At 38.6% G+C, this 15,381-nt stretch overlaps 1 protein-coding gene across 2 annotated transcripts in view; it reads right to left on the reverse strand.

Moving 5' to 3' along the window:
* SYNJ2BP (synaptojanin 2 binding protein) overlaps positions 1 to 15,381 on the reverse strand; it is a 48,871-nt gene that overhangs the window by 18,560 nt on the left and 14,930 nt on the right. The window contains exons 2-3 of one of the 2 annotated variants that reach the window (XM_070065168.1): positions 7,785 to 7,837; positions 5,072 to 5,208 (exon numbers count right to left, since the gene is read on the reverse strand). In XM_070065168.1, the coding sequence (XP_069921269.1) occupies positions 5,072 to 5,208; positions 7,785 to 7,791 (144 nt within the window). In that variant the 5' untranslated portion in view covers positions 7,792 to 7,837. The remainder of the gene's footprint in view (positions 1 to 5,071; positions 5,209 to 7,784; positions 7,838 to 15,381) is intronic. The other variant, XM_002721658.5, reaches the window with a different exon arrangement.

A 15,381-nucleotide genomic window follows, 5' to 3' on the forward strand; every position in this document is an offset into this window, starting at 1 on the left:
TAAATGTTGATGACTAAACAATTCTTTCATTCACTAAATTAATTATTAAACAGAAAATGAAACAGTTGGCCCAATCTATGCCATTTTGTTATTTAATGGAACATTCATTTGTACAATTATAATAACCAGCTAAATCACCCTTAGCTTTATACAAATGTGGAGTTTGTTGAGGATCAACTATTCTTGACTATTCTATTCACTCTCCCTCCTTTCGACAGATACACAGGGAAGATGAGAAACTTAGTCTACTTTTTTTTTTTTTTAACAAAATTTCCCACAGTATCCTATGCCAACATTAAACTATTCTCAGCACTGCACACATATCAAATGAACTTTGGGTGAGAAATTTCTGGCCCTCATCTCAACTTCAGGTCTGTTCTTCCATTGGTAATACCCATTTTTGTTTTAGAGGTAACATGGTCTTAAATATACTTTAAAACAATTAATTAATAAAATACCTATACTGAGAAAAAAATTTTCATTTTCAATGAGGAAAATAAAACTGCATGCAGTTATTTAAGAACTTAAAACCAAGATAATATATGGGCATTATTTAAAGAGACTGGAAAGATTAAATTGATGGCTGATAATAACTCATGGGAAATTTATAGATCATGATACTTCTATCTGTTATCTAAAATAGATGGTGGTAAGTAAGAGACACATTTATAGGTTAATTACTAATAACTAGCAAAAGTGAGTAGAAAAAATGAGTAAATTTTACAACATAGAAAAATAACCTATGTGAGGAGAAAGAAAAGTCCACTAAATGTGAATATAGGCTAATAAAGAAATTGCATCATTCTATAGAGACTTCAGAGCCAATAAGTGAATACTTATGAACATGAAAGGGATAAAGTGAGCAGAATAGTTGGGAAATTTAATGGTTATGGTTTGACACTTATAGAGACAACATGGGTGAGTGAGGCAACACAGATTTTTTCACAATATTTCTTAAGGAATGGGATCCAGAACGAATTTTGGAACTCTTAGAAAAGAAACTGGAGTCAAAGGAATATAGGCCTAGATAGAACACAGAGGATATGCTTCTTGTTCTCTTGTACACACTCCATTTTTTTCTTCTTTTCTGTATTCTTTTTAAAATTTTTTTAAGATTATTTATTTATTTATTTGAGAGGTAGAGTTACAGACAGTGAGAGGGAGAGACAGAGAGAAAGGTCTTCCTTCCGTGGTTCACTCTCCATACGGCTGCAACGGCCAGAGCTGCACTGATCCAAAGCCAGGAGCCAGGAGCTTCTTCTTGGTCTCCCACGTGGGCACAGGGGCCCAAGGACTTGGGCCATTCTCGACTGCTTTCCAGGCCATAGCAGAGAGCTGGACTGGAGGAGGAGCAACCGGGACTAGAACCAGGGCCCATATGGGATGCCAGCGCCGCAGGTGGAGGATTAACCTACTGCGCCACAGCGCCCACCCCTCTTTTCTGTATTCTTTATCTTCTTCCATCCCTGTCTTCTATTTCTGCTTTTCCTTTTCCTGGCATTTTCCTTTCTCTTCTTTTGCACATCATTTCCTTAACTGGCTAGAGCATAAACATAAACATCTCATCCTTCAAAATATGCCTTATGTATCTTTGAGATATATATATATTTATTTGTAATGTCTCTTATTTCTTATATTTGATAAAGTGACAGTTACTTTGTTATAAAATTTTAAAGTTAGGTAAGCTGAGGTTTTTAGACATTTGCTTTTTTCTTCACTGACTTTTTAAAAAAAGATTTATTTACTTGAAGGCAGAATTTGAGAGAGAGAGAGAGAGAGAGAGAGAGAGAGAGAGATTCCATCTGCTGGTTCACTCCCCAAATGGCTGCAATGGCCAGGGCTGGCCATGCCTATGCTAGGAGCTTGGAACTCCGTGCACGTCTCCCATGTGGTGGCAGGGCCCACGGATTTGGCCCATCCTCTGCTGCTTTATCAGGTGCATTATCAGGAAGGTGGGTGGGAAGTGGAGCAACAGATCCTCATCCAGTGCTCATAGGAGGTGCTGGCACTGGAGGAGCTGGATCTACTGTGCTACCTTTGACATTTATCTCCTACCATCTATCACTACCTCTCAAGCCATTTTTGAAAACTTGACAGGTCTTTCAATAATATTTCTCTGTGAAGCAATTACCTACATTAGAAAGGTTCCTCATCTCAGACTATATCTAATAAATTCTTTCCCAGTGGCATTTACATCCTGTTTTCCTCTTTTCTCTCCTGTTTTATATAAAGACTAATTTTAGCTTTTATATAAAACCACACATCCAATCTATTGCTAGTTCACCACATCACTTTCTTTTCAGGACAAGTAATTCTAGCTTCTCATTTAGCTTTCAGGAGGCAGTACAGTACACTGGTTAAAAGCAGGGGCTCCAAATTCAGATAGATCAAAATTTTAGTCCCTGACACTTAATAGTTGTATGCTGCTTGACTTCACCAAGGCTCAATTTCTTAGAAGCTATAAAGTGAGTACAGTAATCATACTCACCTCATTACGTAAGCATACTATTAAAAAAGGTAAATCAAAGTTCTTAGCATGCTACTATGTTGTTTTAGCTGCTTAAAAATTTCTCACTATTCTCATTTTGCAAGAATCTACCTTTAATCACAATTTTTCAAACAATATGGCTCTTTTCTTAAGTCCTATACTGTTCAAATCCTTCTTAAGTCATGAAGGCTAGGATCCAGTGATCTGAAGACAAGAGGATTTATATGCAAAAATATTAAGCTGCATACATCTTAACTATATGCTACATCTTTAACAATCCATTCTCAATTTCCTTACTGTACCATTGCCACGTTGATGAAATAAGCTGCTTCTAAACTTTTTAATATCCTTTTTAGGTGACAGTTGGATTATCAGTATTTCCACCTCAGAGATTGATAAGTCGTATATAGGAGAAGCTTAATGGAATGAAGAAAGGCAAAATACTCATTAAGAAGATCTAAAACAATGCCATTCATAGTATGTTTATATTCTGCATCAACTATGACAACTTAGATTTTTGAATTTGTTTGGGTAGCTTTAATAGCTACTTTTTCTTATTTTCTTTTCTGAGGACTAAGCAGAGTGATAAAGTCTCGTGAAGAGGTATTCAGAATCACACCACTGAGCTTGATCTCTCAAATACTGAGATGCCAAATGAGGAAAAGGTGGAAGTTCTCTCTGCTTTCCTTTGTAACTCTGCCTTCATGTAGGCTACCAAATGGACTGGATGGCAGAGAGTGGCCAATAAGATAGAAACTAAGAGGGCCAAGAGACTTCACGCTTATAACTAATTAGTTAAACTGCATAAGAAGCAATTCAAAGGGGAGAATTCAAAACAAAACCATACTAAGAAATATTTTAAAAGGATATATCTGTCTTACAGAGGCATTGAGACAACTACTTAATTCTCTCAATGAAGACTTCCCTTAGTCTGTATTTCATTCACCTATTTTACCTTTTCCCTTAGCCCTCACACCCTATTCAAGTCATAAGAAAAAAAAGGGAATAGTTTTTCTCCTCTTCTGACCATGACAGCATGGTCCATCTGGAGAAGGTGGGGCTACTGTCATGACAACACCTTATGATAGTTCAAATTTCCTTCTACTTAAGTCTTGCCCTTTACTCTTGCTAATCTCCACCTCTTGCAATTGATAATATCATAGTGACACTACAGTCGATGGTGAGGAACAAAAGTGGAAAGTAGGGCTAGAGTTATATTTTGCCTTTTAATAGCTTTAAAAGTTCTTATTTTGCCTATTTTCTGATTTATTCTAGGTTTATTCTAAATTTTAAGAACATGGATTTGTGGACCTATCAGTCAATCTTTTTAGGTTTATCTGACTTTCCTAACTTGTTCATTGAAAACTGTCTTAGAGAATAAAGATTTATTTTTATTTATTTATTTTTGTTTGGATTTCTTTTTTTAAAAGCTTTTATTTAATAAATATAAATCTCATAGGTACAGTTTTAAGAACATAGCAATTCTTTCCCCCATACCCCACCTACCCGCGCTCCCATCCCACCTCCTACTCCCTCTCCCATCCTATTCTTTATTAAGATTCATTTTTAATTATCTTTATATACAGAAGATCAACTCTATACTGAGTAAAGATTTCAATAGTTTGCACCCACACAGACACACAAGGTATAAAGTACTGTTTGAAGACAGGTTTTACCGTTAATTCTCATAGTACAACTCATTAAGGACAGAGGTCCTACATGGGGAACCAAGTACACAGTGACTCTTATTGTTGATTTAACAATTGACACTCTTATTTATGACATCAGTGATTACCCGAGGCTCTTGTCATGAGCTGCCAAGGCTAAGGAAGACTTTTGGGCCCACATACTCTGTCAGTATTTAGACAGGACCAAAAGCAAAGTGGAATTTCTCTCCTCCCTTCAGAGAAAGGCACTTCCTTCATTGATGGCCCCTTCTTTCCACTGGGATCTCACTCACAGAGATCCTTCATTTAGATCATTTTTTTGCCACAGTGTCTTGGCTTTCCATGCCTGAAATACTCTCATGGGCTTTTCAGCCAAATCTGAATGCCTTAAGGACTGATTCTGAGGTCAGAGTGCTGTTTATGGCATTTGTCATTCTATGAGTCTGCTGTGTGGTCTGCTTCCCATGTTGGATCATTCTCTCCTAGAAAAGATTTTTAAAAGATATGGCCCCTCCCCTTAAGGAAATTCCAGATAATAATATAATCAATGATTATCATGTCTCAGTTTAGCTGTTAACCAGATGAAATGGGAGAACATTAGAAAGATTTCAAATCAAATTGTACATCAAGTTTTCACCTATATAAGTGGGTTAAAAGGGTCTGGGTCTGGAATAGACTTCATGCCTATCCTCCTTTCTTGCTTTTCTTTCAGGTGAGGGTAACACTGTCCTTCATGCCTAATGGTAGGGTGGCAAATAACGACTGATTGAATGTTTCTCCCATTCGACTACACAATCAGCATTATTTCTAGATCCAAAAATTAGCAGGCAGGAATCTTCCCAAGGAAGGGACTGGGGGTAGGAGCTACAGTCTGGGGAGAAAAGAAATAGCGAAGGAGGCCGAAGCCAGTTCTCACCGAGAGGATCTTATCACCCTCCTGGAGCCGCCCATCCAGGGCTGCAGCCCCATTCTCTTTGATGCGGCTGACGTAGATCCCACTGTCATTGGAGACATACTGTTGATCTGTCCCACCGACGATGTTGAAGCCCAGCCCTGAGAAAATCATGGAGGAGTGAGGGAGATGGGGGTAAAGAAGAAAGAAAGGAATTAGAAAGAAGAGGAGAAAGAAAAAGAAAATGCCTAGCAGGGATGAAAGGCTAATGGACAGGGGAGGCTGGTGAGTCAGACTGTGATGTAGCTACTGAATAGTCATAGGTGAGGTATGTAGGTAATACCAGTAACAGATGTCAAGAGTATGCAGAAATGCCAACTCAAACCAAGCGGGACTAAAAATAAAAACATAGTGATCAATAGGATTTATTGAATATATAAAGAAAGATTTATATAAGATTTAGTTAAAGAATAATGGGATTCTTGCTTCTGCTCACAATTGATTTTGATCTCATTCATGGCATTCAGAGTACCCCATTCCTGATATTCCTAATCTTAATTTAACATGGTTAATTGTCTTCAAGAGACAAAGCTATGCTTTTACCAATAATTACATAAACTTTTCTTAATTTACTAGGATATGACCAAATAAAAAGCAACAGGAAATGGGTCTCTGCAGCTAGAGGACAAAAAGAAGTCTTTAAGATACAAAATAGAACTTACAACGGCAGACATTTGGTGTACTGGTTAAGACATTCATGTCCCACATCAATGTGCCTAGGTTCAATATCCTACTCTAGCTCCTAACTCCAGCTTCCTGCCAATGCAAACCCTGCGAGGCAGTATGTGATGATTCACCACGTGGGAAGCCTGGATGAGATTTTGAGCTTCTGGCTTTAGTGTGGTCTAGTCCTAGCTGGCCACTGGGGACATCTGTGGGTAAATCAGCAGACAGGAGTCTTCCCTTTCAATAAATAAATAAATAAATAAATAGATAAATAAATAACAATTTCTGTAAGATGACTACTTTAACTTCCTTGAATGATGGAGTATGAAAAAATATGAGTTTTAAATTACTGAATGGTCTTCTTTCCTATCACAGAAAGTGGTATTGAAGGGGAGGGATAATTTGAGATGAGGTGGAAAGGGACTTAGAGCCAGATTATGGAAGACTCTGAAATGATTTCAAAATTGTCGCAGGTTTGGGATAGAGGCTGAGGCCAACCAGCCTCTCCCAACACTGCAACAAACTATTAAGAGACAACCTTTCAATGAAACATAACATTCTGACCATAGTTAGAATCTCTCACTAAACTATGGCTATCTCTGGGAATCTTGGGAATAGGAAGCAACTGTTAAACAGCTGAAGGCAATACAGTATAGTTGACCACTAAATAACATGGGGGTTAGGGGTGCCAACCTCGCATTCCTTTACCCCTACCATGCAGTCACAAATCCACATATAGGCCGGCGCCGTGGCTCACTAGGCTAATCCTCCGCCTAGCGGCGCCGGCACACCGGGTTCTAGTCCCGGTCGGGGCGCCGGATTCTGTCCCGGTTGCCCTTCTTCCAGGCCAGCTCTCTGCTGTGGCCAGGGAGTGCAGTGGAGGATGGCCCAGGTGCTTGGGCCCTGCACCCCATGGGAGACCAGGAAAAACACCTGGCTCCTGGTTCCTGCCATCGGATCAGCGCGGTGCGCCGGCCGCAGCGCGCCAACCGCGGCGGCCATTGGAGGGTGAACCAACGGCAAAGGAAGACCTTTCTCTCTGTCTCTCTCTCTCACTGTCCACTCTGCCTGTCAAAAAAAAAATAAATAAATAAAAATCCACATATAAATTTTTACTTCTTGTGACAGCAAACAGAGGGCAATGAAATTATGGAGTTTTTGATTAATACTGCTTCTTTATGTTTGCTTATATTTCTTTGGACTGCAAATGGGGCCATGTATAGTTCAAGTTTTTGTGCAGAAGTTTCAATAAATACTAACTTTTTACAGATTTGTGTAAATTTTATGGTAGTAGATGATAAACTCTTTTCTACATAAATCTTATGGACTCATGACATATCTAATTTTTTTCTCAGTATTTCCAGGCTATGTGGTTCATCTGAGAGGTTTTTAAAAAAAGAAAGAAAAGAAACCCACATATAAGTGGACCTGCACAGTTCAAACCTGTTGTTCAAAGGTCAAATGTGGTTAGCAAAACGAGGGACTTTGCCTTTGCTACTGGTTACTTAAAGCTACAGAACAATGTCTTAAAAAAGTGGAGGAAATCTTACTGAATTTATTATAACAAATTAATATGGTGTCCCACAGAGTCATATTAATTAGGTACCCATTTACTACCCATTATCGCTTTTGTTTAAACAAATCAAACCACTCAACATGAGTCCTAGATTGACCTGAAGCCTTTTCTTCAGCCAGATATATATAGAACTACGCTTATCTATACTCCAATGCATTGCTACAATAAATGGGAATCACCGGAGCACTAAGCAGTGGCATTACATGGGCCCTCTGGATACCTATATAATCCTCAGATTATTTATTCAATAAAAATTATTTATCATTTACTTTGTGTCAGGCACTGTGTTATGATCTGAGGAAGACATAAAGTTAAAGTGGCCAGTCCCTGCTTTAATCACACACATAAATGTATCCCTTTCCCTGTCTCTTTTAGCTACTGCAGAAGCAAATCAAAGTCAGAAGAACTGGTTCCAAGTTCAACTCCATAACTTACCTGACATGTGGACTGCAGCAAGTCAGTTTACCTCTGATCCTCAACTTCCTTTTCTGTAAAATAAGGATTACAAATTCTGCCCTCTCTACCTCAAAGGGTAAATGTTAGGACCAATAATATAAAACCTAAAAAAATTATAAAGTACATAGTAGTTGCTTTCTATTAGGATAAGGCACTAGGAGTAGCTGTCAATAAATTAGTGGCTGTTATAGATCAAAACTAATTTGATGTAGGAAAGATGAATAAATATGTAATATAAATGTGATATCTCCTAGATGATGGAAATACATTAAAAAGTCTATCTGTAAATAGAAAAGACCGGACTAGAACTCAAACTTACTAAAATTAAGTATGTCTAAAACCTGTGACCTAGATAGCCCCCTTATGAGTAGTTTATAGCATGGGTGGTCTTTAAAATCTGCACCAATCTTTTGGCATATTCACCAACCCATTGGAACACATGCTTGCTGGAAATAACCAAAGGGAGAAAGGTATCCAACATTTAGCTGCTAATTTTTGGCTATATTCCAGGAAAATCTTCTCCAAGTGAGGTGATCACAAATCCAGGTTTGTCTTAACAGTATTGGTATACACCTATTGCCCCAGGGTAATTGTAGGATTCCCCTTTAATTTCAAAAGCATCCCAGTTGAAACAAATGTGATGATCCCATCTATAAATGGTAATGTAAAAATATGTTCATTAGGGGCAGATTTGGCCTAACAATTAACAAGCCAGCATCACATATTGGAGTGCCTGAGTGTGACACTGGCTCCAGCATTGGAGTGCCCGAGTATGATACTGGCTCCAGCTCCTGAATCCAACTTCCTGCTAATGACGCAGACCCTGGAAGACACCACACACGCCCCCTGCACCCAAGAGGTGGAGGATATGCCAGCTTGGAGAGTTAGGGTGAGGGTAGACTGCAGCAGCCTGTGCCACTGGTAATACTGCCAGAGGGACAGCTTTGTGGATCACACTGTCTTTGAGTCTGGCCTGGAGCCCTAACAATGGGGCAGGGTAACTGCCTAACTATGCAAAGAAAAAAGCATGTTTCTTTCTCCCCATTACCCTACAAGGGTGCCTGGCAACTGGCGGGGAGAAGGTGCTGTTTTGACAACACTAAAGGCTGTAGTGGCTCTTGTGTGTAGGTTAAACCAAGACATTTTAACAGAGGGAAAAATCTGTGTTACTCCCTGATTTTGAGTCTAGTGGGGAGGTTTGAGAGGAGGCTGGGTACCCACGTAGGGCTATGAGGTACCTCCAGTCTCTCAACATATCACAGGCTCTGAGGCTCAAACCACCAAGGCACAGTACACACAGGCAGCTGGCTCTGGGATCGCCTCTGCTCTCTACATGGACAGGACAGACCTGTGAGGCAGAGCAAATCCTCTGCACCCCATGACGGTGGGAGCCTTGTGTGTTGAGACTGTGGGAACTCTGTGACCGCACGGAAGTAGGTAGCTGGGTCTCTGGGCAATCAAAGGCTCAGAGCTCCCTGACTGCCTGGAACGGGTCACTGCAGAGGGATCCATGCTCACACAGAGCACTGCACAGATTCTTTGTGCAGTTCATGCAGCAGCATAGGTGAGTGTTGTACCCAGTGTGGGCTAACCTCAGTCATTGATCACCTTGGAAGAGAGGAGGTGAAGTAGTGGTTACACCAATAGGGGTGATCATACCCTCTCCCCTCTGATGATAGAGATCTTATACACCCAACTTGGGTGTCAGGCTGGGTCTTAACCCACCCTGGAGCACTGGCCAGGGTGGGTTAATGAAAGAGCAAACATTCCACCAAGCTCTGCATAGTTAAAGAGAAAATCCATCAGAGGAGAAAACCAACAAGTATTTCCACAAATGCCTAAAAATAAATGAAAATATTCAAGAGACAAGAATAGGGAAGACAAGATGACTCCCCCAAAGAAACTCAAAAACACTTCTATTAGAATGTGAAGAAAAAGAGATTGATGAAATGCCTAAAAAGGAATTCAGAAGAATGATCATAGGATTACTCAGAAGCAATGAGAGCAAATTCATGAGTTAAAGAAATCCACAGGTGACATGGAGGAAAAATTCTCCCCATGAGATTGAGATTTTGAAGAGAAAAAAACCTGAAATATTAGAAATGAAGAATTTAATATGTCAAATAAAAATACAATGGAAAGCCTTAACAACACACTTGGTGAGAAGGAAGAAAGAATATCAGAGCTAGAAGACAAATATTTGAAATAGCTCAGATAAAAAAAAAGAAATTTAAAAAATTAAAAATAATGTTTGAGATTTATGGGGTATTATCAAATGACCCAATATTGAGTCTTAGGAGTTACTGAAGGTATGGAAAGACAGAATGGATTAGAAGGCTATTAAGTGAAATAATTACAGTAAACATCCCTAATTTGGAAAAAGAAAGTGATGTCCAAGTATACGAGGCACAGAGAACTCCTAACAGACATAACCTTGGCCGGCGCCGCGGCTCACTAGGCTAATCCTCCGCCTAGCGGCGCCGGCACACCGGGTTCTAGTCCCGGTCGGGGCGCCGGATTCTGTCCCGGTTGCCCCTCTTCCAGGCCAGCCCTCTGCTGTGGCCAGGGAGTGCAGTGGAGGATGGCCCAGGTGCTTGGGCCCTGCACCCCATGGGAGACCAGGAAAAGCACCTGGCTCCTGGCTCCTGCCATCGGATCAGCGCGGTGTGCCGGCCGCAGCGCGCTGGCCGCGGCGGCCATTGGAGGGTGAACCAACGGCAAAGGAAGACCTTTCTCTCTGTCTCTCTCTCTCACTGTCCACTCTGCCTGTCAAAAAAAAAAAAAATAAATAAATAATAAAAAAAAAAATAAATAAAATAAAAAAAAAAAAACAGACATAACCAGAAAAGATCTTCACCAGAACACACTGTAGTCAAACTTTCAACAGTAAAACAGTAATGGGGGACTTCAACACTCCACTTTCATCAGTGGACAGATTAACTACACAGAAAATCCACAAAGAAACAAAGAGCTAATCTACACTATGGAACAAATGGATCTAACTTGCATCTACAGAATTACTCATCTTATAGTTTCAGAATACCTATGCTTTTTATCAGTATATGGAATTTTCTCTAGGATAGACCATATGCAAATCTCACCAAATTAAAAAAATTTGAAATCATACTATGCATCTTTCCTGACCACAATGGAATGAAGCTGAAAATTAACAACTGAAGAATCTCTAGAAAATATACAAACACATGGAGACTAAATAACACACTCCTAAATGAACTGTAAATCACAAAATAAATCAAAAGGGAAATAAAAAAAATTCAAGAAAAGAATGAAGATGACAACAGAACATATCAAAATGTCTAGGATACAGAAATGCAGCATAAGCAATGTTAAGAGGGAAGTTTACTGCAATTGGTGCCTACATCAAGAATATGGAAAGGCATAAAATAAATGAGCTATCAAAGAATCTCAAGAACCTAGAGAAAACAACAAACCAAACCAAAAATTGGCCAGAGGAAAGAAATAATTAAAATTAGAGAGGAAATAAACTAAATTGAAAACAAAAAAAATTACGAAAGATCAGTGAAGGGCTCGATTTTTGAAATAATAATCAAAATTGATAAACCATTGGCCCAAGTAACCAAAAAAAGAGGCAATAGACCCAAATTAATAAAATCAGAGAAGAAAAAGGAGATATAACAACAGATACCACAGAGATAAAAAGAGTCATCAGAAATTCCTACAAACAGCTTAAGCCAACAAACTGGAAAGTCTAGAAGAAATGAATAGATTCCTGAATATCCAATCTACCAAAATTAAGTCATGAAGACATAGAAAACCTAAACAGACCAATAATCAAGAAGAGATTGAATCAGTGATAAAGACCCTCCCAATAAAGAACAACCCAGGACCAGATGACTTTACTGCTGAATTCTATAAGGCTTTTAAAGAATAATTAATTCCAATTCTTCTCAAGTTATGCAAAATAATTGAAAGGCAGGGTTCCTCTCAAACTCCTTGATGAGGCCTACATCATCTTAATTCCAAAGCCAAGAAAAAGATAGAACAAAGAAAGAAAACTATAGGCCAACATCACTGATGAATATAGATGCAAAATTCCTCAACAAAATACTAGCTAACTGAATTCAACAACACATCAAAAAGGTCATTCACCTGAACCAAGTGGGATTTATCCCAGGTATGCAAGGATGGTTCAACATACGAAAATCAATTAAATGTGATACATCACATTAACAAATTGAAGAATAAAAGGTATAGATTATCTCAATAGATGCAGAGAAAACATTTGATAAAACACAATATCCTTTCATGATAAAAACCTTAAGCAAATTAGATATAGAAGGAACATTCCTCAACACAATCAAAGCAATGCAAAACAAACCCACTGCCAGCATCTTATTGAATGGGGAAAAGTTGGAAGTGTTTCCACTAAGTCTGGAACCAGACAAGTATGCCTACTTTCACTTTTGTTATTCAATATAGTCCTGGAAGTTTTAGCCAGAGCCATTAGGCAATAATAAGAAATCAAAGGTATACAAATGGAAAGGAGGAAGTCAAATTATCCTTATTTGCAAATGACATGATTCTATACAAATCTATCAAAAGATTCCACTAAGAGAATACTAAAACTCATAAAAGAGTTTGGTGGCAGGGTATAAAATTAACACATAAAAACCAATCATCTTTGTATACACTGACAATGCCATGACTGAGAAAGAAATTGTAAAACAAATCCCATTCACAATAGCTACAAAAATTAAATCTTGGAATAAATTTAACCAGGGAAATGAAAGATCTCTACAATGAAAATTACAAAACATTAAAGAAAGAAATAGAAGAAGACACAAAAAAGGGAAAACTCTGTGTTCATGAATTAAAAGAATTAATGCCATCAAAATGTCCATACTATCAAAAGCAATGTATAGATTCAATGAAATCCCAAAGTACCAATGACATTCTTCTCTAATCTAGAAGAAACTATGCTAAAATTCATAGGGAAACACAAAAGTGCCCAAATAGATAAAGCAATCTTAAACAACAGAAACAAAGCCAGAGATATAACAATACCAGATTTCAAGACACATTATAGAGCAGTTATAATCAAAACAGCCTAGTACTCGCACAGAAATTGACATGTAGAAAATGGAACAGAATAGAATCCCCAGACATCAATCTACATTATCTATATCCAAATAATCTTTGACAAAGGAGCTAAAATCAATCCCTGAAGAAAGGACAATCTCTTCAACAAATGGTGCTGGGAAAATTAGATCTCCATGTGGAACAGCATAAAACAAGACCCATATACAAAGTTACACCTTATACAAAAATCAACTCAAAATGGACCAAGAATCTAAATCAATGACCTGAGACCATCAAATTACTAGTGCAGAACATTGGCAAGACTCTGCTAGACACTGGCATTGGCAGACTTCTTGGAAAAGATCCCAAAAGCACAGGCAATGAAAGCTAAAATAGGCAAATGGATTACATCAAGCTAAGAAGCTTATGCACTGCAATGAAACTTAGTAAAATGAAGAGGCAACTGACAGAATGGGAGAAAATATTTGCAAATTATGCAACTGATAAAAAATACCCAGAAACTATAAAGGGCTCAAGAAACTCAACAACCACCAAACAATTCAGTTAAAAAATGAGCAAAGGACTTGAACAAGCACTTTTCTTTTTTTTTGACAGGCAGAGTGGACAGTGAGAGAGACAGAAAGAAAGGTCTTCCTTTGCTGTTGGTTCACCCTCCAATGGCCGCCGCGGCCGGCATGCTGCAGCCGGCACACCACACTGATCCGGTGGCAGGAGACAGGTGCTTCTCCTGGTCTCCCATGTGGGTGCAGGGCCCAAGCACTTGGGCCATCCTCCACTGCACTCCCGGGCCACAGCAGAGAGCTGGACTGGAAGAGGGGCAACCGGGACAGAATCTGGCGGCCCGACTGGGACTAGAACCCGGGGTGCCGGCGCCGCAGGCGGAAGATTAGCCTGTTGAGCCACGGCGCTGGCCGAACAAGCACTTTTCGAAGGATGAAATTCAAATGGCCATCAAATATATGACAAATTGCTCAGGATCACCAGCCATCAAGGAAATGCAAAAAAACAAAAACAAAAAAACCCAACCAACCACAGTGAAGTTTCACCTCACCCCAATTAGAATGGCTGTCACACAGAAATTGACAAACAATAAATGCTGGCTAATATGTGAGGAAAAAGGTACCCTAACCTACTGTTGGTAGAAATGTAAACTAGTACAACCATTGTGGGAGACAATATGGCAATAATTCAGAAAGCTGAAAACAAATGTACCATTTGACCCAGCAATCCCATATCTGGGAATTTACTCAAAGGTATTGAAATCAGCATATGAAAGAGTTATCTGTACCCCCATGTTTATCATAGCTTAATTCACAATACTTAACATATGATGGAATCAACCCATATGTCCATCAACTGATGATTAGATAAAAAAATTGTGTGTGTATGTAGTATGGAATACTACTCAGTTGTAAAAAAGAATAAAATCCTGTCTTTTGGAACAAAATAGATGCAACTGGAAACCATTATACTTAGTGAAATAAGCCAGTCCTAAAAAGACAAATACCATGTTTTCCCTGATCTGCGGTAACTAATAGTGCACTAAAAATGTAATGTATAGGAATGAAATTGACATTTTGAGATTCGATGATTGTGTACAGCCCTTGTGTCTATTGTTGAGGAAGAGTGTTTTTTTTCTCCTATTTGTTGAATTCTTAGTTTAGGGTTATTATTATAGTATAAACTAAACAGAAAATCAGTCATTGTAAACATTAAGAGAGGGAATAAGAGAGGAAGGAGGAGGAAGAGTCAGAGAGTGGGTGGGAAGTATCACTATGTGACTAAATCCGTATATATGAAATACAAGAAATTTGTTGACCTTTAAAAAATTAAAAAGATTCTTAATGAGTGAAGAAAAAGAAAACACACAAACAGCACTAAACAGAAATACTAGAAATGAAAAGTGTAACAACTAAAATGAAACATTCATTTGATAGTTTAACAACTGATTTTTTTTTTTTTTTAGAGCACAGGAAAAAAAAGAAATTGTTGGCAGATCAGCAGAAATGTTGAAATTTGGAAAACAGAGAAAGAACAGAGCCTCGGATATCTATGGGATACAAGATACATTTCAAAAAATTATGTGTGATAACCATGACAAATAAACAAGGATAGGTTTAAACCTCTCAACATAAAAAAGGAGAAACAAACAAAACTAGACCAGATATATTAAATAACTGCTTTTAGGCAGCAGGCAGTACAAGACTGATATTCGAAAGAAGTGAAATAATTAACCCAGTTTTATGATCACTCTAATTTTCTAGATGGAAGTAATTTCTGGGCCATGGCCATTGGCAGCTGGATTGATGAAGTTGCAAAGCAGAATTCTGGAAAGGAGGCAGTTAGGAAAAGGGAGCTACACTTATCTCCATAGGTCTTCACTGAGTTGTGCATTGATGTACTTCTTAAAGCTAGACAAACAAGTGGTTGTTAGTTTAAAGATGAATCATTCTTAGATTTTACACAAGGTTGGGAGACCAAATTCTGACTGGTC

Source organism: Oryctolagus cuniculus, chromosome 20 (assembly GCF_964237555.1).
Source record: "Oryctolagus cuniculus chromosome 20, mOryCun1.1, whole genome shotgun sequence".
Lineage (NCBI taxonomy): Eukaryota > Metazoa > Chordata > Mammalia > Lagomorpha > Leporidae > Oryctolagus > Oryctolagus cuniculus.